Source organism: Elaeis guineensis, chromosome 2 (assembly GCF_000442705.2).
Source record: "Elaeis guineensis isolate ETL-2024a chromosome 2, EG11, whole genome shotgun sequence".
NCBI lineage: Eukaryota > Viridiplantae > Streptophyta > Magnoliopsida > Arecales > Arecaceae > Elaeis > Elaeis guineensis.
In genome coordinates this window covers 111265629-111288552 of record NC_025994.2, presented here as the reverse complement: position 1 = coordinate 111288552, position 22924 = coordinate 111265629, and the positions used below count along the sequence as shown (strand labels likewise).

Genomic DNA, 22924 nt, shown 5'->3' with positions numbered 1-22924 from the left:
TAGTTGCTGTGCACCTGAGGTCAACATCAATATCCGATCAGCTCATTGGCCTTAACCGCAAAGTAGAGGAGGGCATTCTCTTTAGGCTGGCTAGATGTGGTGTCGGCATTGATGTGCAGGACCTTCCATCAATTTCAAACGATGTTGGCTTATAATTAGTTCAGGTTTGGGTTTGGTTCACATGATTAGGAATGTGTGCAGTTCATAATTAAAAGAGGTAAAAATAAATAAATAAAAAAATATAATGGAGCAAAAAGCATGTTCAGGATTTAAAAAAAGCGATACAACATTGCTGTTTTTTAAAAATACAAAATCAGTATAGAACATTAGGAAAGCATTAACGTATATATCATGTTCCAGCAACCATGTAGCAGGAGCTAAAACATCTCATTCTTCCTTTGAATGGGTGGAGCCTGACACAATCAAGATACAAAAACATGGATTTAGGATTATACAAGCGTGCAACAATTATCATCGTAAAAATCTAAGAGAAAAGTGAAATGCTGGTAGTCTGAACATACATCTCAGCACCCATGCTGGTGTTACTATGTCCTTTAGCCCTCCAACTACCGGAATATCATTTTCCATTGCTACGAAAGATCCCTCGAAACATCAGGTTTTGAGGCTGCTTCAGATTTCTTCTTGCGCCTGTTTTTGAGCTTCTCTTTCGACTTGAACCTTTTCTTCATGGTCTTTTCCCATTCCTTTTTGTATTTGTTGTATATAAACATTGCAGCTCGAGCATCCTCAACCTAAATGACACCGCAGGCATGAACTGCCACCCATTAAGAGAGAGAAAGAGAGGGAGAGCACATTTTGGAATTCTTGGTCTCAGGCATGCACATGGCATAGCTTATGTAAGCCAAAATATGAACTCCATATGCAGGGATTAACCCTTCTGTACTGGGACGAAAACATGGAAAGGTAATCTTCCTGATTACTTTTTCCTAATTTCAATATTTTAAGGTAAAGACAAATTGGTAAGGCAATGATATGAGCTGTGCCTCTTGCATGTTATCGTACGAGAACCAAATCAACATTCCATGAGCTAAGACAGCAGTAAGGATGTAATAACTTGGTGCATATGATGATCCAATAATAGCACAAAAGGTTACTTGCATTATACACGAAATTGCTGGTTTGTAGTGTTTAAGTTCCAACAAAAAAAGGGCATACTGACAGAGTAGGAATAAAATGATTCCAACAAGCCACAGATCATCATGTTAAGAAAGCAAATGAACACTCAACCAAGCAACTCAACTTAGCAGATAATAGCAAGCAATATGGTTGATGGGAGAAGTGACGATGATGATGACCTAGACATCAGAAGTAGCAGTCATGAATGAATTAAAGCAATATGATGGGTAGACGACATTGTGTACTATGATTTTTGTGAAATTTGTGCATGTATAACTACAATAATGATTTTGCACACAAATATTAGCAACCAAGCCTTCAGATATTAAACTCTGGATAATATTAGATAAAGGACTTGACATACTGGACAGTGTTCCTTCTGTTGGATCTTGACACCAAGAATTTGAGCTGCAAGATCCTTTAAAGCTCTTCTCCGCCCTTCCCTAATGTATTAGCTGTACATGTCAATAGAGGGGATTGCCAGCCATAGAAAATTCTAAACACACAATTTGTTGATCACAATAACAAAGGTGAGAAAAAACTAACCTTAGGAAGGGCTCATAATCTGAGGTGTCCCTCATGTCCCTCTTTGGATGACTTAATAGTAATACCTAAAAAGTTAAATAGATCTATGAGGGATTAACCGTAAAAACATGATATTTGTTGAGACAACAATACACAAACAATATTTACGACCTTGAGATCATTGTGCAATGCATGACCTACAAGGATCCGTCCTTTGATCAACTCAGCCACTTCCTTCTGAACAGCCCAAAACTCCTTTGCTGCAATCATATAACCATAATCAAGAAAGGTGATAGCTTAGTGCATACTGAATATTGAATATATTTTTTTAGTTAAAAAAAGAAAGAGGAAAAAAACTCAGTTCTAGTGCAAACCTTTCTTCATGTTTTTTGGTCGGATCCCACTGATTTTTGTACGGAAGTCAACAATACGCTCTACTGGGCGAACATACTCATCATATACAGCATTCCCCCATGAGTTCACCTACAACATAATAGAGTCATCATCTGAATATGAACAAAATGGTAAATTACAACAATGTTCATTGGGAAGAGGCTAAGAACAGCACTAATGTCTAGCAAGCCTTTTCCTGTGGTTTATAAAAGAGCAAAATCCATATGGAACTTCAAAGTTTAGATTATAGACATAACTATCCTTGATCTAGATTCATCATTTTTGGACTCCTCTGACACCACACACCACAAGGTGACCCAATTTGCTACAGTCATAAATGAAATGCACATACCGATCAGGAATCAATGACCCAACGGTTGATTGAGTTAGATATGATTCGAGACCGTGAACCTTATCACATAAAGCTAATCTCATCTGAAGGTGTCCATCCAAACTCATAAGCATGATATGAGCACCATGAGCTTGCAAAAATAAGGAGATACAAGGTACACCTTTATCATAAGATCTTTCAATTTTTCCCAGTTTGGACTTTTAGTTGGGCCTAGATAAGGCTGCTCTTCCATTTTAACCGAAAAAAAAAAAAACTCAGGCTTAAAAATATTAACTTCACCAGAGCTCAAATTTGCTACGAATGAGTGCAATCTCAGAGAGTTCAGGCTGCATAACTTCCTCTAGTTTTTAAATTTTTCCTTTTACCTCAATTGCCAACAAGCCTTACCTTATTTATATAAGATAGAATCGAGAGGACTGTTTTTTGATTTTAGAAAATTTGGCCATTGTCTTCAAGTCCCTTTTCACAATGTCCTCAATATTTTTTATTGTGTCTTCTTGCTTTAGACCCAATAAGATATATTCAAGTACTAAAGTTGCGTTTGGTAGCAGACAATCTATCCAGATTGCTGGTAATTTAATGTGGTAATCTGCATTACTGCGTTTGGTATGATTTTTGGGTGGTAATCCAAATTGCTTCATGGGAGGCAATTTGAATTGCCTTGGGGAGGAGTGGCTATCCAGTTTACCACTTCTTTGGCAATATTGCAATAAAAATTTTAGCCAAAATTATTCCTCAAAAAAATCATACAAAATCCATCGTCCAACTCTCCCCCCTCCTTGTGCGCCCTCAACCCGCAGCTCCATCTCCCTTTGCCTGCCCGCAGCTCCTCCGCCCTTGTCCCCCACCACCCCCCGTGGCTCCTTTACACCCATCCCCACCACCCCCACGGTTTCACACGCGCCCACCTCCTCCCAACCCCCCCAGTGCCTGTGGTTCCCCACATCCTCCGGCCCGCCACTTTCTCGCGCTACCATCACTCCCACCACTTCTCATCAAAGAAAAAGAAGAGCATCTAGACAAAACTATTGAAAATATTTTGAAATTTTGATTTTACATTATCGATAATCTGATTGTCATACCAAACATGTCAATTAAGATTTTCAATAATTTTACTGCAATATTACCTATGTGTACCAAACACAGTAATCAACATTACTGACAATTTAGTGATGGCAATCTATCCTCAAGGCAATTCACATTACCTTCTCAGATTGCCTGGCAATGCACAAACACAACCTAATAGATAATCCTCAACATGGCCATTGTGGTGCTCTCATGTAATAATTTATTGTATTTGATATTAGAAAATTTATAGCTAGAATAAGACAACCACATGGAGCTATTGATTTTTAAAGCTTGGGATCTTTATGGTTTTGTCCAGCATAAGAGAAAACATGATCTGGAATCTACCCCAAAATGCCATATCCACACACAACCTTTCTAAAATCAAAAGTCAAAAATTATATTCCTTTCCCATTACAGAGTTTGCAGGTTATCGCAATTTGTAACAATGCAGGGCACAACATTCCTCTTAGGAAGCAATATAAACATGCCGTAACTTAGTGTCCATCAAGCTGACCTACAAATTATGTTAACAATATATACATTCTGGACATCATCTTTCTTGAATGAAATCTTGCTTATATGTTGATGTTCCAAAACGAAATCTTCTTTCTTATGTCACTATTTTCATATCGCGCTTTAGGGTTTGCATCTCCTCTCTTTTTCCAAGTTCATGCTTCACAGTCAAATCATGCTTATCTTGTTTATAACATTCATTCCCTTATCACTCTTAGAAGTCAGCGGCTCCTTCTTAAGTTGGAGGTTCAAAATCAAATCTTTCTTTGATGTATCACTCCCTTATCATGCATCAAATTTTCGTAGCTCCTTTTTACCTCATTCTAACTACCAGTGGCTCAAGCTTTTATCACGATATTTCTAGTATAAGCAAGATATTTTTCAAACAAAGCTTATACAAAAAGTGAGAGAGAGAAAAAAACAAAAGAGAAGTGAAGGGTGTCGAGGCTTAAGCACCAGTGTGATCCTTCCAAGAGCGCTCTTGTTCCCCTGAGAGCTCACCCCTACCATCTCGCAGTCCATGGCCAGCACATTGGTCAAGCTGCGCCCAGAAAAGAGAAAATATGTCGAGAAATCAAACAAGGACTCAAGAGAAGCTTCACGACAACCTCGTAACGATCATCTAGACGACAAGGAGGAGGGGGCACCTAATATCGGAGGAAGTCGGCGTCAGGAAGGGCGGCGGAGAGGCCTCGGGCTCCGAGACCGGGCGCTCCTTGCGCTTCCCTAGCACGGATGCCTTTAGGGTTTTGGCGTCGGCATCTGTCGGAGTGAAGGGTTTATGGGGGCGCCCGGTTTTGAGCTTTTGTTGGAGCTGTGCCCAATTGGGGTTTAGGGATGAGAGCTTAGGATTCGGAATAGGGTTTGGCGTCCCCGCTGCTGCTCCGCCGCCCATTCGGTCCTTCTGGACTTCTAGTTGCTATTCGCGGCGGCTCGTCTTCTCCGACCGATAGGAATGGCTGTGCGGTTCGATACCCGGCCGCTGCGAGGCTGTTTGGATGAACGGCTGAAAATCCCGTTAGTAATGGGCTTATAGACCGGACTAGATACCCAAGATTAATGCTTTCGGAGTGGGCCCATCCGAATCCTATGGGAGAAAGAGTGGGCCCATCCGAATCCTATGGGAGAAAAAAAAAAAAAAAGAAAAGAAAAGAAAAGAAAAGGAGAAGAAGAAGAAACCAAGCCTTGCTGAGTTTTTTTTTTTTTTTTAATATATGTATCTATGGCATTCGGTTGATCCAATAAAAAATCAATTCTGAATATTTATAGATATAATCTAGCTTAGTCTATAAGCATATTTCTAATTGATTATATAGAATTCAATCCAATGAATCCAAAGGGATTTTTAATCCATTCATCCAAACTAGTTCTCAATATTTTACTCATAATGATGGAGAGATTTTGGTACACATAGGATCTTTTTGATTTATGAATTGATTGAAATATATTTAAATTAAATTTAATTATTATTGAAAAAAAATTTAAAAAATATTTTTTAAAAAAAATAGAATTTTAGAAAAGCTATTGAGTAGCTTTTGTTCACCAAAACCTTCGTTTTAACCAACTCAGTTGTTTGACCTAAGGGGTTAAATAATTTTATTCAAAAATTGTCTCTCCATTTTTATTCTTGATCTATTTCTTGTTTGAAAACCTATATATTTTTGTGCTAAAACAAAATAAAGCCTCTCTACCTTAGATTCTTCATCCTTGCTATATATATTTACACACACACATACAAAAGTTTAGGTTTTGCTTCTACAAAACTCTCTATCACTAGGCACCCATATTAACAATGTTATTAATAGAATTTCTTATTTTAGATAATAAGTAGACTCTTATTTAATATATTTTTTTATCAAAAATATATAAATATGATAGGAATACTATTCTCCTATTAAACTATATTAAATAAAGAATTTTTCATTAGTAATGCTAAATTAATATAAAAATTAATGATATTATTAATAATCATATTTGTTTCATGTATATTGACACTAATAAAAAATACATTTCATTGGTACTATATCATGCCCATTTCCTATATGAGTTATTAGATTATACTAATATTTTGTTAACCTTGATTATATTTTTATAATTATGATCTTTCTTCAAAGTAAAAGTGCAGTTGCTAATGATCCTCTTATATTGCATTTAAATATTTCATAGATACAATACTTTTTTTTAAAAAAAAAAAAAATGTAGATTAGATCATGGTCTCATTGTTTTATAATAATATATTACTTTATTAAATCATAATATTAATATAAAAAATTTATGATAGATCGTAGTTAGACTTTTATATCAATTATATTCTATTTTATTTATATTGTTGATTCTATTATATTTTTTTTAATATATTTCAAAAGTATATAAAAAATGAAAAAAAAAATTGCACATCATGTGTCATGCTGGTTTTATGCTAGTAGCCTCTTATTTTGCTGCATGATAATTGATCATGGAAAAGAAATTACATGTTATATTTCATCTCTAATGATGTAACTTTTGATGATTGTATAGTGATTTTGCTTGATTGTGCGTGGTCCTATCCGCTATAACTTTGTTGCTTTTTGTTTTTTGCTCTTGTTATGCAACAGAGACTCTACAAGGGTAGCTCCATAAGCAAGTCAGGAAAGTTGATAGTGATGTTTAGAAGACTGTTCATGGCAAGTGATTCAGAGATATTTCCTGTTGACTACATCCCAATTTGTTCAATGATTTCGTTCGCATAAGAACACATCCCTGCATAATATTTTCTTTTTGTGCATGCATTTCTAGAAATAGGTTTGAAACAGACTTGTCTATTTACCTTTTGAGATGATCCAATTGTTCTATGATCCTGCATTCTTCAAAATCCCATCAATATATCGTATAACTATTCAAGTAACCAATGCTCTAGCGCCGCAACTAAGAGGAGCTTAAAGAGAAATTTGGAGACCAGTGGCCTCTACTGCCAACCTCAGAGTTACTTCACAAGATAAGCATGCTCCCACTCCTTCATTATCTAATCTTTCTGACTCTAACTCTGATCCACTTCAAGGTAAACCCTCTCATGATGTTAATTCATGTTTCAATCAACTTCAATATATTTTAGAAAACATTACTAGGGGTGGTTTGTCTGTGGAGGATCCTTCAAGAAAGAAATCAGGTGCAACCGAAGGTGATTTGGAGGCACTCTTAAACTCTATCTCATGAAGATCCTCACATGAAATTATCGGGGTACCATCAAGTGCCTTTTTATTACATATTCTAAATTGTTAATTAGCTAATATAAGTCTGATATCTGTTGTTTCCTGAAGACTCATCTTTTTGATCATAGCAAAGAGAGACTACAAAGGATGCTGGATCCTGTATGGGATACCTATATGATTCCTACTGTAGGACTCTCTGGTGGGATCCTTATTGCATAGCATAAAGGGGTGGGTAATATTCACTTCACTTACACTAATTATCAGATAGCATTCGGTGTTATCTCTACTGATCAGAATCTCCTTTGGATCCTAGGTGTTGTGTATGCAAGTACATATAGGGTGGAAAGATGGGTTCTCTAATAGCAAGTTGAAGCTATGCTATCTATAGGTTGGTCTCTACTTCTTGTCGAGGATTTTAACTGTATTGTCAATCCTGAGGACAAAAAAAGGAGGGAAGCCATTTTATGTGGACAGGGAAAGCTTTTTAAGAATATTTGGCCTCGTTGATTTGAGATATCAAGGTCCTAGTTTTACTTGGTGTAATAATCATTTTGGATTTGCCCGAGTTTGAGAAAGAATTGATCGTTTCTTTGCTTTCTATTCGTGGTTAGACTGTTTCGAAGATGCTTTTATTTCCCATCTTACTAGATTTGGCTTGGATCATTATCCACTTTTGATATCCCTTACTGGCAATTTTGCTCGTCATTCTCCCCCCTTTCGCTTCAAAAAGTTTTGGCTTCAATGTTTGGGCTTTCGTGGAGTGGTCACTAGGGCTTGGCGATGTATTGGTAACCTCTCTCTTTGTGTTAGACTTATGATGTTGTTGTCTCGTACTAGAAAGACAATTATGAGATAGAAGTTTGAAATTGAAAACCTCTCCACTAAAGGGCAATAATTATATGATCAAATTTATCAATTATAACTGCTTGAATCTCAAAGTCAAGGCCTAACTGGCAATCAGCATTTCGAGCTTCTATCTCTTCTTCAGGCCTATAATCAAAACCTTCATCTTCAAGAAATCTTATAAAAACAAAAATCTAAAATTTATTGGTTAAAGGATGGTGATGCTAACACCTCCTTCTTTTATCGATCCACGGTTCTTAGAATGAGGTGTAATTGGATTTCAATACTCTACAATGCTCATGGTCAAGAGATGCATGACATTCAAGCAATTATTGACATGCTCCTCGCTCATTTTATGACCGATGGATTGCTCAACGAAATATTGAGAACTTTGATATCCCAATTCTCTCCTCTATCATCCCAAAGAATCTCAATGCCCAACTAATTAAAATGGTTACTATGGAAGAGGTGGAGGAAGTAGGGTAGAGTTTTAAAAGTGATAAGGCCCCTAGATCAGATGATTTTTTTACTATATTTTTTCATCATTTCTGGGATCTTATTAAAGGTGATGTTTTTCGGGTTATTCATTATATCTTTACTAAAGTTACAATATCGGATGCTTGGAAGAAAACCTTCATTATATTGCTGCCAAAGAAAACAAACCCACTTCAAGTTTCTGATTTCAGACCTATTAGTCTGTGTAACACCACATACAAGATTGCTGCTAAGGTCCTGGCAAATAGAATCAAGCCTCTTCTTCCTCTTATTATATCACCCGGACAAGAGCCTTTATCCAAGGTTGAAATATTTTAGAAAATATTCTTTTGGTCCAAAAAATTTTGTATTCTCTTGAGATAGCTCCTCCTTCTAAGGGACTGGCTTTGATAAAGCTTGACATGGAAAAGATATTTGACTGAATGCATTAGCCCTTTTTCTTTCAAGTTCTATATCAGTTTGGGTTTCATCCTTAATTTATTGCTTGGATCAGGTGCTACATTGTCTCACCATAATTTGCCATCCTTGTCAATGGCTCTCCATCTCAGTGATTCTATATTTCTTGTGGGTTGAGACAGGGTTGTCCTTTATCGCCACACCTGTTTATCCTATGTTCTGAAGTTTTTTTTAAGTTTCTTCATTATGTGGTGGAGGTTAATCTCTTAAAAGCCTATAAGATTCTTAAGGGTGGACCTACTGTCTCTTATCTCTTCTTCGCTGATGACTGTTTGCTTGTGACTAAGGCAAAAATTCAAGATATGGATTGCATGAAGGCTGTTGTTGATGCCTATTGCTCTATTTCTAATCAAGCTATCAATCTCTCCAAGTCCCATATCATGATAAGCCCCTCCACTCCCAGGAGAATTAAAAGGCAAATTCGCAGACTTCTTGCCATGCAAGAGGTTGCAGGGGTTTAGAACTATCTGAGGGTTCCATTGGCTGGTAGGCCTTTGAGATCTAGAGCCTTTTCAAACTTACATAATATGGTCACTTGACGAATTGCTAATTGGCAATAGAAATATCTGTCTTTGGTCGGTAGGTCTACCCTTCTCAACTCTGTTCTGACATCCATTCCTCTTCATACCTTGTTTTGCATCCATGTTCCACTGAGAGTCATCAGGAAGATTGAAAGAGAATACCAAGCTTTTCTTTGGGACCATGCTGTTGATCATAAGGGTCTTCATTTAGTTGCTTGGAAAAATATTTGCTCTCCAAAGCATCTCGGGGGTCTTGGCCTTACTTCTCTTCGAAACTATAGAGAAGCCTTCCTATGTAAGCAAGCAGCTAATATCATCCTCCATCATAACTCTTTGTGGGCTAAAGTAATTACTGCTAAATATCATTTTAACCGAATATAGATTTCATATTCATCTCCCCATCACTGTTCCAATATCCGAAAGAAAATCACTGTTAGAGGCTGCTCTGTTCAATTTCAATTCCTTTGGCTTATTGGCAATGGGCAATCTGTTAATATGTTTAATGATCCTTGGATTTCAAATGTGCCATTGGCATTTTGGCTTACTTTTTTGAATATTGATTCTCCTATTTCTGAGCTTAATCTTAGTGCTTTTATTTCTCCTGATGGGCAATGGAATATGGACTTGTTGTATGTTATTTTTTCAATTGAAATGATGACCCTTATTACTCGTATTCCTATTGCGATGGGCAATTGGTCTGATTGGTTGGTTTGGTTTTCATCTAGAAGCAATCTTTTATCTCTCAAAGATATCCAATCTCTTATTACCCCATAACAATCCAAAGATAGGCTTCTATTTTTTAGCTGGATATGGAAATTAAATGTTCCCCCTAGAGTCGAAATTTTTTGGTGAAAACTGCTATGGGGCAGATTGTCTTGCAAAGAATTCTTGCACACTAGAGGGATTCTCACTGCTGGCTAGATCCACTGTGATGTGTGTGCTGATTATTTGGAGGATGTTAATCATATTCTTGTTCATTGTCCTATGGCTGTGGGTTGCTGGCAGCTATTTCATCAAACATTTCACATTTCCGTGTCTCTTTCTTTGTTGGGTTTGGTTGATGTATTATTAACCTCCGAGGTAGAGAAAAATATTAAATCTTTGATTGCTATTGTGACTTAGGATTTATGGAATGCTCGAAATGAAAGGGTCTTTCAATAGACCTATCTTTCTTCTCTATGTATTCTTCGAGGTGCTCATCTCTATATCCTCTCTGATAATACTGCAGCTCATGACACTGGCTTCAGGTGTCATTTAAAGTGCTGGGCAGTCATCTACCATTCTCCAACGGTAATACTTTTAATCAATCTCACTGGCTCCCTCCTCCTTTAGGCACCTTGAAGATTAACTTCGATGCTGCTGTAAAAGATGATAAGATTGCTGTGGATTTTGTCATTTGTAATACTCAGGATTCTTTTTGTACTACTGGCAAGCTTATGTCTCCTACTTCTATTTTTTATGCTGAGCTTATAGTTGCTTGGTTGGACTTAAAGACTGCTGTAACTCGTTTGTATTCTATGCATATCTTGCTTTATCTTCTATCAACAGCCCTCCTATTAACAAATACTTTGGCCCACCCATCCTTAATGATATTCTCAGGTGCAAGGCTAATTGTTTAAATTTTACAGCCTCCCATACTTATAGGCGCTATAACAGAGCAACAGATTTTGCCGCTAAACTTGGTCTCTAGAGAGATTTTTTTTATAATGAGGGAGACTCTTTAAATCAGGTTTTTCATCTTATTTTGTAGTCTGATATTCATGAGACTTCAAATTTTGGTGGGTAGCATTTTTGTCTGGAGTAATTTCTATTTTGCTTTTGCTGGCCTATCCGTTTGGTGATGTTAGTTTGCTTCTTATGTCGATTCACATTTGGTAGTTGTGATGTTTCTCCACTTTTTGTGTCTGTCTTTCTCACTTCTTATGTTGGTTTGTATCTGATTTTTGGAGTTGTTGCAACTTTGTTTTAGATAGTTATGATGTATCCGGTTGTTGTGCTATTTTCTTTTTGTTACAGTTACAGCTATGTACCATGCTTAAGTTATTCAATGAAAGCTCTGGCTCCTATTTTTATCAAAAAAAAATCGTAAAACTAAACCACTTAGGGTTACTATAGCTAATATTCACCATAAAATTATAGCTGATATAGTCATTCGGGCATGATACTAAGGACGTGAAATCAAATCCACTATTGGTTTTTGTTGGGATATACCGACCGACGACCGACGGATGACTCCGACGGACGACCCCGACGGACGACCCCGACCGACCCCGATGGACGACTCCGACGGATGACCCCGACGGACGATCCCAACCGACGACCGACGGACGACTCCGACGGACGACCCCGACGGACGACTCCGACGGACGACCCTGACTGACGATCGACGGACGATTCCGACGGACGACCCCGACGGACGACTCCGACGGACGACCCCGACGGACAACTCCAATGGACGACCCCGACGGACGACTCCGACCGACGACCGACGGACGACTCCAATGGACGACTCCGATCGACGACCCCGACAGACGACTGCCGATAATATCTGACCGAAGGTGTGTCGGTCGAACCGACCCATGCTATTCCCGACCGAACGGCCGAACCCATATTACCGACTCACTGTCGGGGGTGGCAGCCGACGTCCGACTTAAGCAAGACACCAGACCAGCCGACGGTGCCTCCGAGTCATCACCTGACGTTCCGGCAGCCAAATACCGACGTATGATCGGCCAGCCCTCCAAAATACCGTACGACCGCTATGGACTGTTGTCCTGTCAAGGACGTGCTGTGTGACCGCCTTGGAACATTGTCCTGCTAAGGACATGGGTTGATTCTGACAATCCGCGGCAACTTGACAGCCCACGGTGATTTGACAACTCCTCCCATTGTCTGCGCCATTAATGACGGCGCCATGCCGCGCTCTACTATAAAATGGGGAAGGCAACAGTGCTGGAGGAGGTTCCTTTCGAAACCCCTGAACTCTTCCTCTCTAGCTCTCTCTCTCTCGCTGAGCTCCTTGATTCTTTTCTACTGTTGCCTAGTCTCCTCTCTGACTTGACCATTGGAGGATCCCCGCCGAAGTCACCTTCGGTCAGTGCGGACTTCTTTTGCAGGCACTCGTTCCCGGTGACCAAGCGACAAGGGGATTGGCCGCAACAGGTTTGGCGTGCCAGGAAGGGGGGTCGACAGAGGTAAGACAACGAGCTCCACAAAAGCTTGAAAAGACCTCTCGAAATGATAAAAATCAGAGCTCAGCGATTGAGAGCTACCGGATCGACGAGGTGCTCTTCCCGTCGGAAAGAGTCCTCTCCTTCACCCTCCATGGTGGAGCCCAGCTCTCCGCACCCGACGGTAACCACGGAGGCACAGATCGCGGCGATCATGCGACAAATGACCGTTCTTACGAATGCGGTCAAAAATCTTCAACCACAACTAACTCAGTTACTGCGACCACCGGCGGTGCAACCGGTGGCGCACCCTATGCCGTCCAGAAGCAGCCGCCGACGTCCGCGTCCACTTCCATCTCCTCCTCAGGAGCGGCCGTCTCAGCATTCCCATCGAGAAGGGAAGAGGTGGCCACGGCGTGACACCCACCGGTCTCGACATCTCTCTCCTTCCCAACTGGAGCGAGCGAGGAAGGAGAAGCGACCGCGGACACCGTCCGCCTCCCTCTCAGATTTATCGGGAGATTCGACCCCTGGGGTCTCCCAACACCGGCAGATCGACGACTACGAGCGTAAGTTCGAGGAAATCGACCGTCGGCTTGCTCAATTCCAAGCGGATGGCCAGAAGTCCTCGAACGACGTCGACTTTCAGACCGCCCAACCTCTCTCCCGACTCATCCTCGACGAACCGATCCCTAGTCGGTTCAAGATGCCTCATGTGGAGCCTTACAATGGCTCCACCGACCCAATCGACCATCTAGAGAGCTACAAGTCTCTCATGACAATCCAAGGGGCAACTGATGCCCTCCTTTGCATCGGCTTCCCCGCCACACTCTGCAAAGCTGCCAGGGCCTGGTACTCTGGCCTTCGTTCGGAAAGTATCCACTCCTTCAGACAGCTCGAACATTCCTTCGCGGTCCATTTTAGCACCAGTCGGAAGCCGCCACGAATCTCGGACAGTCTTTTCTCCCTCAAGCAAGGAGAAAATGAGACTCTATGATACTTTGTGGCTCGATTTAATGTGGCCACACTTGAGGTCCGGGACCTCAACGAAGATATGGCTATCTCGGCCATGAAGAGGGGACTAAAGGGGGTCTCGATTTACATACTCCTTGGACAAGATCCTCCCCCGGACATACATCAAACTGCTGGAGCGCGCGTACAAATACATGCTCACAGATGAAGGAGCTTCCGACCGGCACCTGACCTAGGGCACGGATCGGAAGGAAAAGCGGAAGAAAGGTCGGGCCCCTGCTGAACCCAGTAGGCCCCCCACCGATAAACGGGTCTCGCCCCGACAACGGAGTCTGAGACCGACGCATCGCAGGTATGACTCCTACACCCCTCTCTCCGCTTCTCGTGCGTAGATTCTACGACGGAGATCGAAGGAGTGGAATATCTGCGACGGCCTCCGCCTTTGAAGGCAAAAAGGCCTCGACCAACGTGGTCCAATCGTCGAACCAACGGCTCCATCGTCGAACCGATCGTCGAACCGATCATCGATCGTCGAATCAATGGCTCGATCGTCGATCGTCGAACCAACGGCCTCGACCTCTGAAGGCAAAAAGGCTCCGACCAACATGGCTCGATCATCGATCGTCGAATCAACGACTCGATCATCGATCGCCGAACCAACGGCCTCGACCTCTGAAGGCAAAAAGGCCTCGACCAATGTGGTCCGATCGTCGAACCGACGGCCTCGATCTCTGAAGGCAAAAAGGCCTCGACCAACGTGGTCCGATCGCCGAACCAATGGCTCCATCGTCGAACTGATCGCCGAACCGACGGCCTCCGCCTCTGAAGGCAAAGGGCTTCAACTAATGCGGCTGGCTAACTTGCCAACTTAGCTTCGACTAAGAAAGGGCAAAACGCCAAGACAACCGCGACATACCTGCCCGATCAAGATCTGGGTAACGAGTATTCGATTTGCGACATACCGACCCGGTCACGACTGGTCGAAGGATATTCGGTTTGCCACCGTCTATCATACGACTCGACATGCTATGGATATTCGACTTGCGACATACCGATTGTGACATACCGATCCGGTCACAATCGATTGAAGGATATTCGGCTTGCCACCGTCTATCATACGACTCGACATGCTACGTCGATGGATATTCGACTTGCGACATACCAACCCGGTCACGACCGATCGAAGGATATTCGGCTTGCCACCGTTTATCATACGTCCCGACGTGCATGCCCAACCAAAGGCCGGACAATAGATATTCGACTTGCCATCGTTATCCTATCCGAATACGTCGGACGCTACTCGACTATCAGACTCTGCGAAATGATCGTGTCGACGAGCAACGTTCGGAGGTTGGCCGACCTCCGACCCGACGTGCATGCTCGACCTACTGTCGAGATGACCGACATCAGATCGTTCGTTGATGCGATCTCCAGAGTCGGGGCAAGACGTGATGGAAAACCACTCCTTTTGTCTGAAACCGTCGCCCACATGTTCACGCGAGCCAACACGACATCGGACTCAGGAGTGAGGGGGCAACTGTTGGGATATACCAACCGACGACCGACGGACAACTCCGACGGACGACCCCGACGGACGACTCCGACGGACGACCCCGACCGACCCCGATGGATGACTTCGACGGATGACTCCGACAGACGACCCCGACGGATGACTCTGACGGACGACCCCGACGGACGACCGACGGACGACTCTGACGGACGACTCCGACGGACGACTCCGACGGACGACCCCGATCAACCCCGACGGATGACTCCGACGGACGATCCCGACCGACGACTCCGATCGACGACCCCGACAGACGGCTGCCGACAATATCCGATCGAAGGTGTGTCGGCCGAACCAACCCATGCTGTTCCCGACCGACCGAGCGGCCGAACCCATATTACCGACTCACTGTCGGGGGTGGCAGCCGACGTCCGACTTAAGCAAGACACCAGACCAGCCGACGGTGCCTCCGGATCATCACCCGACGTCCCGACAGCCGAATACCGACGTATGATTGGCCAGTCCTCCCAAATGCCGTACGACCGTTATGGGCTACTGTCCTGTCAAGGACGTGCTGTGTGACCGTCCTGGAACATTGTCCTGCCAAAGACATGGATTGATTCTGACAACCTGCGACGATTTGACTGCCCACGGCGACTCTGACAGCCCACGGCGATTTGACAACTCCTCCCATTGTCTGCGCCATTAATGACGGCGCCATGCCGCGCTCTACTATAAAATGAGAAAGGCAACAGTGCTGGAAGAGGTTCCTTTCGAAACCCCTGAACTCTTCCTCTCTAGCTCTCTCTCTCTCGCTGAGCTCCTTGATTCTTTTCTACTGTTGCCTAGTCTCCTCTCTGATTTGACCGTCCGAGGGTCCCCGCCGGAGTCACCTTCGATCAGTGCGGACTTCTTTTGCAGGCGCTCGTTCTCGGTGACCAGGCGATGAGGGGATTGGCCGCAACAGTTTCTAGCCCACTTCAATCCACACGAGGGAAAAAAATCAACATGACTAAACATAATAATGTATAGTTATTCATATCCACCTAGCATCTAATGATAAAAGCTGCAGAACCTTTTTTGCTTTATAGGAAGATTTTTTTTCATCAGAATGTTTTTCATGAGAGCCAATGTCTGACGATGTGATATCCAAGAAATTGATGTTTGTATGTTTGACAAAGTTGTATAAATTATTTGTTATACTTTTAACAAAGAAAGAGGCTATATCCTATTTCATCAAAAAGTTTAATGATATGTTTGAAAAAAAAAATCTTAATTTTAAGCCAATAAAAATTAAAATTTTTAATATTTTATATGAATTTTTTGCAAAAAATTTAGAAATCTTTATTTTATAAAAATATTTTTTTTCTGATTTTTTATTTAAAAACTTCAATTAAATATAAAGTTTCTTTTTTTTCCCTCCATTAACCACATTTTTTCCTCCTCTTCCCACGAGCAAAACGAGTCCGTAGTGGTTCTTATTCCACTCGTTAGAGGCAGTGGCTTTCAAAGACCAGCGAGGCGTCCAGGTCAGACAAGTAGAAGAGGAATATTTCTTTTCCATCATTGAAACAGGAAAAATTCTCCAGCATCTTCTTTCCGACGTGGCCCCTTGGGAATAGAATCCGTTCTCCGTCCACTGCCATCATACATTCCCGACGAATCAGGTGCGCCTATGATACCCTCGGTGTATTCCTGGTTTTCGGGCCGTCCGATCGTCCGGTTGAATCCACGAAGCCCGCCCATTACGCTTCAATAGTCGTGTCATCGTCCCTTTTTTTGATTAGCGGATGAATATTCCTACCAGGAGTAGTAATTGCAGTTCGATTAGACTTCGGTAAATCAGCGCGAGGAAAGATAAATCCGAGGCGGCGGGAAGGGTGTAGGGTTTGGGAGGCCAAGGCGGAGAGAGCGAGAGCGAGGGAGCGCGCTTAGTCGTTCATCGTCCTCCTTGTCCTCAATTCGTGCGTCTTGATCATGGGAAAAGGGAAGTTTAAGGGCAAGCCCACGGGCCGCAGGAACTTCTCCACCCCGGAAGAGATGAGTAAGCCCTTTCTCTTTCTTGATCTTTGCACATAAATTGGTTTCGTAGATCATTTCTTGCCAGGGTTTTGTAGATTTGTTCTTTTCTTGGATCTATGCCTCTGCTGGCAACTTTGCATGGTAGGTTTTTTCTGAATTTGCTCGAATTACTCGCAGCTTGGTTCGATTGTAGAACAGTGTTTTTGTAAACCTAAATTGAGCACTTACCCTGTATTTTAGGGTTCAGGGCGGGATATAGCCGTATGATGTCCTGTTATAGCTAATTGTTGATCGAGGTTGGCACTCAGCTGAAATTTTGGGTTTTACTGCTGATTTTTTTTTTTAAAAAAAGATTTTAAGAGGGAGCCGTGCCGTGAAGATGGTATTCTTAGGAGGTGGTTTGGGACCAGGGGCAAAGGATCTTGTTGCTGAACCATAAATAATTTCATCGTGTGATTGTGGAATTGAGCAGAGCTTGCTGATGAGTTATAATTAGTTATTTCTAATGAAACAATCCTATCATGTGGTTTTTCAATATTTCTGCGTTTAGTTTCTGCTATGTTTTCCAAATTTAATAAACAAGAGAGTGTAAAAAGACTGGTACACCTGTGTTCAACTAATTTCTTGATTTTCTGGCTTAGAACTTCGTTCTTCATTATAGATTGGTATAAGAGGTGTAATTGTGATCCCACTGCAAATATTTTGTGGCCCAAATAAGAAATAAGATGGATCAGAAAAATGTGGTTCTTTTAAAATTTGATAAGCACCGTCATTGCAAGAATGCCATTGTGGTATATTCTCCTAACACGATTCTTTGGTATCTTTTCCTTCAACTATTTCTTTTTCTTTCTTCCTTCTTTGTTAAAGTAGATCTGTTAATTAATAAACTTCTTAAGATGCTTTTCTAGAGTTGTCATTGCTATTATGATGATCGGCATAATTTTAGGTGCCACATCAATTTTTTCCTTCACTTGCCTTATTCTGTATGCTTGTATTCAATCATCAAGTATTTTATGGTGACGAGCATTTAGATCTCTTGATGCAGAACTTAACATGTATAGGTTTTGTTTTTTCTGAAAATGATTTAAGTGGAGTTTTAATTGCATTAACTAGTACTACAAACAAGGGACTTGTGGAGATAAATGCACTCTGAACAACATGGATTTGTAGATATAAAGGAACGTGCAGTTGGGAAAAAGAAAAATATAGAATTTCTTACTGGAATTTTTTTTGTAAACCCCTATTGGCTTATTCATCTTCAACTAGGGGTGGCAAAAACTGACCTCTAATCGCCAACCTCCAAGGACCTTCTCAGAATAAATGGGTTTGCATGGGATTTCCTTAAAGTCCGATGAGTTTTCAGTCCACTTGAAATCAACTGGATTGTAAATGAATGGGTTTAGGTTGAACCCCTTGACATGATGGGTCACTCAGAATGGTTTGATGGGGAGCCAGCTGGCTCTTAGATGTAATATAGTTGATAATTCTTTAATTGCTTCCATGTGGTTTAGTTCGCTTAGGAAAAGAACAGAATATAACATGAGATTTTAGGATTTGGTATTACAGTTTAGCTAGTTCTATCCTTAGTTAATTTATGATTGTCACAAATTAATTCAGTGTATTGTGATTATGATGATACATTTGAAGTTAAATTGGATCTTGGTGTTTGTGATCTTTGCATACCATATTCTGTTTCGTTTTGTTTTTAGTTGTATATATGCTTGATGAGTGAAAACTTGAATGGGTTGGTGGATGGTTATGGATTTATCTAGAATAAATTGGTTTGGTATGAGTTTACATTGTCCAACCTGATTATAAATGGGTTGGATGTGGGTTGATTTTTCTAAATAATTGTAATACTGGAACCTGACCAGACCTGAAACCAATCCAACCAAACTCCTTCAACATAAACATCTTAGCAAACCTTTACTGATTTCTACTCTGAAATGTTCCAGTCTGCTTGCCATAGGAGTCAGAAAAGAAATCAAATTTTATCAGCCTTGTTTTCCATCATAATGCGGCTGTTATGATAGTTAATATCTACTCTAGTTTGACCTTCTAACAAAGTGTTGGGACGATGTTATTTGAAGTTGTTAAGTACTTAAATACAGCTGGCACTGAAACTAATGCCAGGAATTCCATAAAAAATATAATAGATTCACAAAAGTTCTGGTTAGTGTGATTGACCTGTAAACAGTTTTTTTCTCTTAATAATGCTATTGTTCAAAGATTGAATTGTGCTGGCCTGTATGACATTGGTTTCAATATAAAAACATTTAGTATTTCAAAGTAGGTGCTATATGAGTTCTCTGACAGTCTCAAACAGTTGTCCTCTTTGTGCTTCTGATGGCTGTTGAAATTACTTAACCCATGATTAAGTCATGGATGCATTCTTTACAGCTTAAAAATCTCTGTTGTGTCTGTGTACTTGTTTGGTTTGTGAAGATACTAATCCAGCCAGTGGTATGTCTTTGAATATGCTGTTCTTTAACATCTAGCAGGGTTTTTGGACTCAAATTTTTCTTTAAAAAGACCTTTTGAAAGTTCTTAAAGTGCTTTCGCTATAACATGCTTGTTTTAGTTTCTTAATTTAGCACGTCCCTGCAGAATGAGAATGTGTTTATGCTCTTTTTTTTTTTTTTTTGCTTCTTGTCATGGTATCTTGTCACTCTCTCACCCTTTCTCTTCCTCTCCCTGTTGCTCATTTGCTGCAAATAGGTGTTTTGTTTTGTTTTGTTTTTTTTTTTTTAATTTCCAATGATGCACTTCTAGACAAGTATTTTCTTATTAATGGGTTATGATGTGTGAGATGATCATGGTGTCAAATAACTTTGTGACCTTTTTTTTTTGGCTTCTGAAAGTAATGATTTTAACTTACTGGTTGTGGTTTATGGATCTTTCTAGTACATTTGTTTTATACTAGTTCTTGTGTTAAGTCTGGTAGCTTTTGTGCTTGGGCCTTATAATACAAGACAAACACCACTGCTGTGTAGGAGATGATCAACATACAAGTCCTTGGGTCCACACTTTAAAATTTTGCTTGTTTGTCATGATTGTAGTAAGACATTTTAATCTCTTCTCTTCTAATTTGGTTTCGTATCTATTGCAGTTGCTGGTACCTCATCTCGCCCTCGCAAATTTAAACAGGTTAGCACTTTACTGTTTTCATAGAAAAATAGACTTGCATTATCTTGTGAATACTTTGTGTGAAGGCATATACTAATAGTTTTGGTGGCTGTTTTGCTTTGGCAAATCTTCCCCCTTTTTGGCATTAGAACTGCAAGCTTATGGTAAAAAACCTGTCAAAGAACATCAATATCATTTTAATCTGTATATATGTACCACTTTCTCTCTTTGTTTTTTGATTGCATTTAATTTCCTGCTTTACTACTCTTGATTAGAAAGTTATATGTCAGTTAGTGTGGCTGGTAAAAAAATTCTTCCTAGTCTTCATTTTGCTTCAACATTTGACCATTAAATTCGAATCACATTTTATAACTCATTTTCCCCCTTATCTAGTATTTATATTGCCATCATTTTAGGAAATCACCTCAGTTATTTGCCTTGAAGCTATTTCCTCTGATTTGATACACTCCTTATTTCTGAACTTTTAACTTCTGCATTTTCTCTCCTAAAAGAATTGTAGACCATCTTATTTGGCATCCAGATCTTGTATTTCATGGGCAAAGTGAATTCTGCCTCTTTGTGTGATTCTACACATTTTGCTCTTTTATCTTTCTGATAATCACACCATAAGATTAATAGTGATGTATCAAGACAATTTTGACATATTGATCTAAACATGCTTTAAGGATATTTTCCCAAAAAAATTTGTTTTGACACTATTCTATGGTTGAAAAGCGCTATTATGGTGTCATTCTGGTTGGTATGGAGGAACCCAGCATGTAGGAATGAAAAATCCTCATCTGAAATTGAAGCCAAGAAGTCAGGCCACCTATTGTTCTCCCCTACTATATCCTTCTTTTCTTTCCCTTGCCAAAATCCACATTGAATTGGAAGAAGACCAGCAGCTGAATGGTATCTTTGCATGTCTTGCAAACTGTGGAGAAAGAATTTATATCAAGAACGAAAGATATAATTGGGAATTGACTCTCAATTTCACAATCACATAATCCATCCATCCCCATTTTGATGTACATTTTATGTGAAGATTTTCCTTGCATAAATACCCGGGAAAGACTTTGAAGTTCTTTTCAGCTGCAAAGCTGCTGACATTATCGAGGTGAGATATGGTTAAATAATGCCCTAAATTGCCTTTTCCCCCTTACCTTAAGGGTTCTTTAAAACATAGTAATGATAATTATTGAAGGTTTGGTGAATTATCAAAATTATTGTTGGATAAATTATTCTCCAAATTGTTCCAGGGTTATCCAATAAGCAGGAACATTTAATTATTTTTGAAGTTGAGACTTTTAATGCATTATTCATGATTTATCCAAGAAACATGTAGATTAGAAAATATCTGCTAATGGTGATTTTTTTTTTGCCATTGTTCATTGTATTCATCTTTTTTGTAACTGTCAGTAAAGTATGACTATGTCAACTAAGGTTTTAAATCCTGTGGGATGGGGGCATCTCGATTTTTGCCCGGAATGGGATGCCTTGCATCCCGCCCTATCCCGATGGCCGTCCCGGCCGGGCATCCCGATGGCCGTCTTGGCGTAAAATGGAGTCATGGGCGTGGATTTTTTTTTTTTGTTAAGATGAGGACGAGGCCATGCTTCGCATGATATCCCACCTCCCTATTGCATGCACAGGTGCAATTGGACCGCGCAAATTCCACGGCACCACGCTACACCTTGTATTTCACTGATTCCGGATTGCACTCTCTCCACCATGTCCCATGCGAATCCCATGGTGGATAACACGCCATGCTACCCTTTGTATTTCATCGATTCTGGATTGGGCGCCATCCACCGTGCATATCCTTCGGGATTTGCCCTGAGTGGCTACATCCGGAGGGGCTGCGCGAGAGCCCGAAGGCTCCATGTCTCCGAGCCCTAATTCCTTCCCCTCCGCCGCGGCCTCCGGTCCTCTCTCTTTCCCGATGTGCTCTCCTCTCTTGGCCTTTCTCCCGACGCACTCTCCTCTCGAAAAAGCAGAGTCGAAGGAGAAGATGGTGCTCCCTTCGGTGACAATGCCAACGCCGACTCGCCAGCAGAAAAAGAAAGAGATCGGTACTCTTTCTCGGCTTCTCCTTCATTTTTCTCCCCGTTCGAAGCATCATCGTCAAAAAAAAAGGCACGATCAGGATGGCCATACTGATGCCTGATCTGATCGGGATCAAGGTCGGAAGTGTGTTTCGGGATCCCGCACCCGTCCCTGGTGCCGGAATGCCAAAGGAACGGGACGGGACAGCCAGGACAGCCCCCGTCCCGCCGGGGCTTAAATCCTTGATGTCAACAATCTTGAATTCTTTGTTTTCATATTTTTTTCCTGATTTATAATTATATGAATTATTTTAAAAATCCAAGAAATCCTCTATTATTGTTTAGAGTGTCGAATCTTTGCCCCTGCTGAATTATTTTCAAAACACCAAACTCTTGACTATAAATAAAAGGCCAGTCACTACACTGCCACATCCCCTCTTGTCTTGTAGCAAATTTGAGTCAACTGCTCTTATGCGCCAAGGAAAACAAATGTCAGTGACAAGAAAATCTAAAGAACATTGCCTTTTCATATATACTATGAAAATTTTCCTCTCCCATCTTTCCACCTTAAATTAAAGCCAATGTGCAATT

The 22924-nt window shown here is 40.9% G+C and overlaps 2 protein-coding genes across 4 annotated transcripts in view; one reads left to right on the top strand and one right to left on the bottom strand.

The window, feature by feature from the left end:
• Positions 1–218: 218 nt before the first annotated feature.
• Positions 219–4996, bottom strand: LOC105043332 (uncharacterized). 2 transcript variants are annotated; one of them, XR_003801166.2, is made up of 8 exons: positions 4636–4996; positions 4445–4529; positions 2037–2145; positions 1834–1922; positions 1684–1748; positions 1502–1580; positions 522–752; positions 219–413 (listed from the first exon to the last, which is right to left on the bottom strand). XR_003801166.2 is itself a non-coding variant. In XM_029265203.2 (7 exons), exons 1-7 carry the CDS (start codon positions 4881–4883, stop codon positions 591–593), a joined length of 837 nt encoding a protein of 278 aa, XP_029121036.1. In that variant the 5' UTR covers positions 4884–4996; the 3' UTR covers positions 320–590. The 2 variants fall into 2 exon arrangements, 1 of the variants encoding a protein (XP_029121036.1); XM_029265203.2 differs by having other exon boundaries at positions 320–752.
• Positions 4997–16857: 11861 nt separating this feature from the next.
• Positions 16858–22924, top strand: part of LOC105043308 (uncharacterized) — a 17134-nt gene continuing 11067 nt past the window's right edge. Inside the window, exons 1-2 of one of the 2 annotated variants that reach the window (XM_010920833.4) lie at positions 16858–17184; positions 20272–20309. In XM_010920833.4, the coding sequence (XP_010919135.1) occupies positions 17118–17184; positions 20272–20309 (105 nt within the window). In that variant the 5' untranslated portion in view covers positions 16858–17117. The remainder of the gene's footprint in view (positions 17185–20271; positions 20310–22924) is intronic. The other variant, XM_010920825.4, reaches the window with a different exon arrangement.

What these genes read in the sequence shown, in the direction of transcription:
- LOC105043332 (XM_029265203.2), bottom strand. Translation starts at nt 4,883, where the DNA reads ATGGGCGGCGGAGCAGCAGCGGGGACGCCAAACCCTATTCCGAATCCT. An exon ending in GATTATGAGCCCTTCCTAAG is followed by an intron (nt 1,581 to 1,683) that starts GTTAGTTTTTTC and finishes CTAATACATTAG; the next exon opens with GGAAGGGCGGAGAAGAGCTT. An exon ending in AACAGAAGGAACACTGTCCA is followed by an intron (nt 753 to 1,501) that starts GTATGTCAAGTC and finishes GGTGTCATTTAG; the next exon opens with GTTGAGGATGCTCGAGCTGC.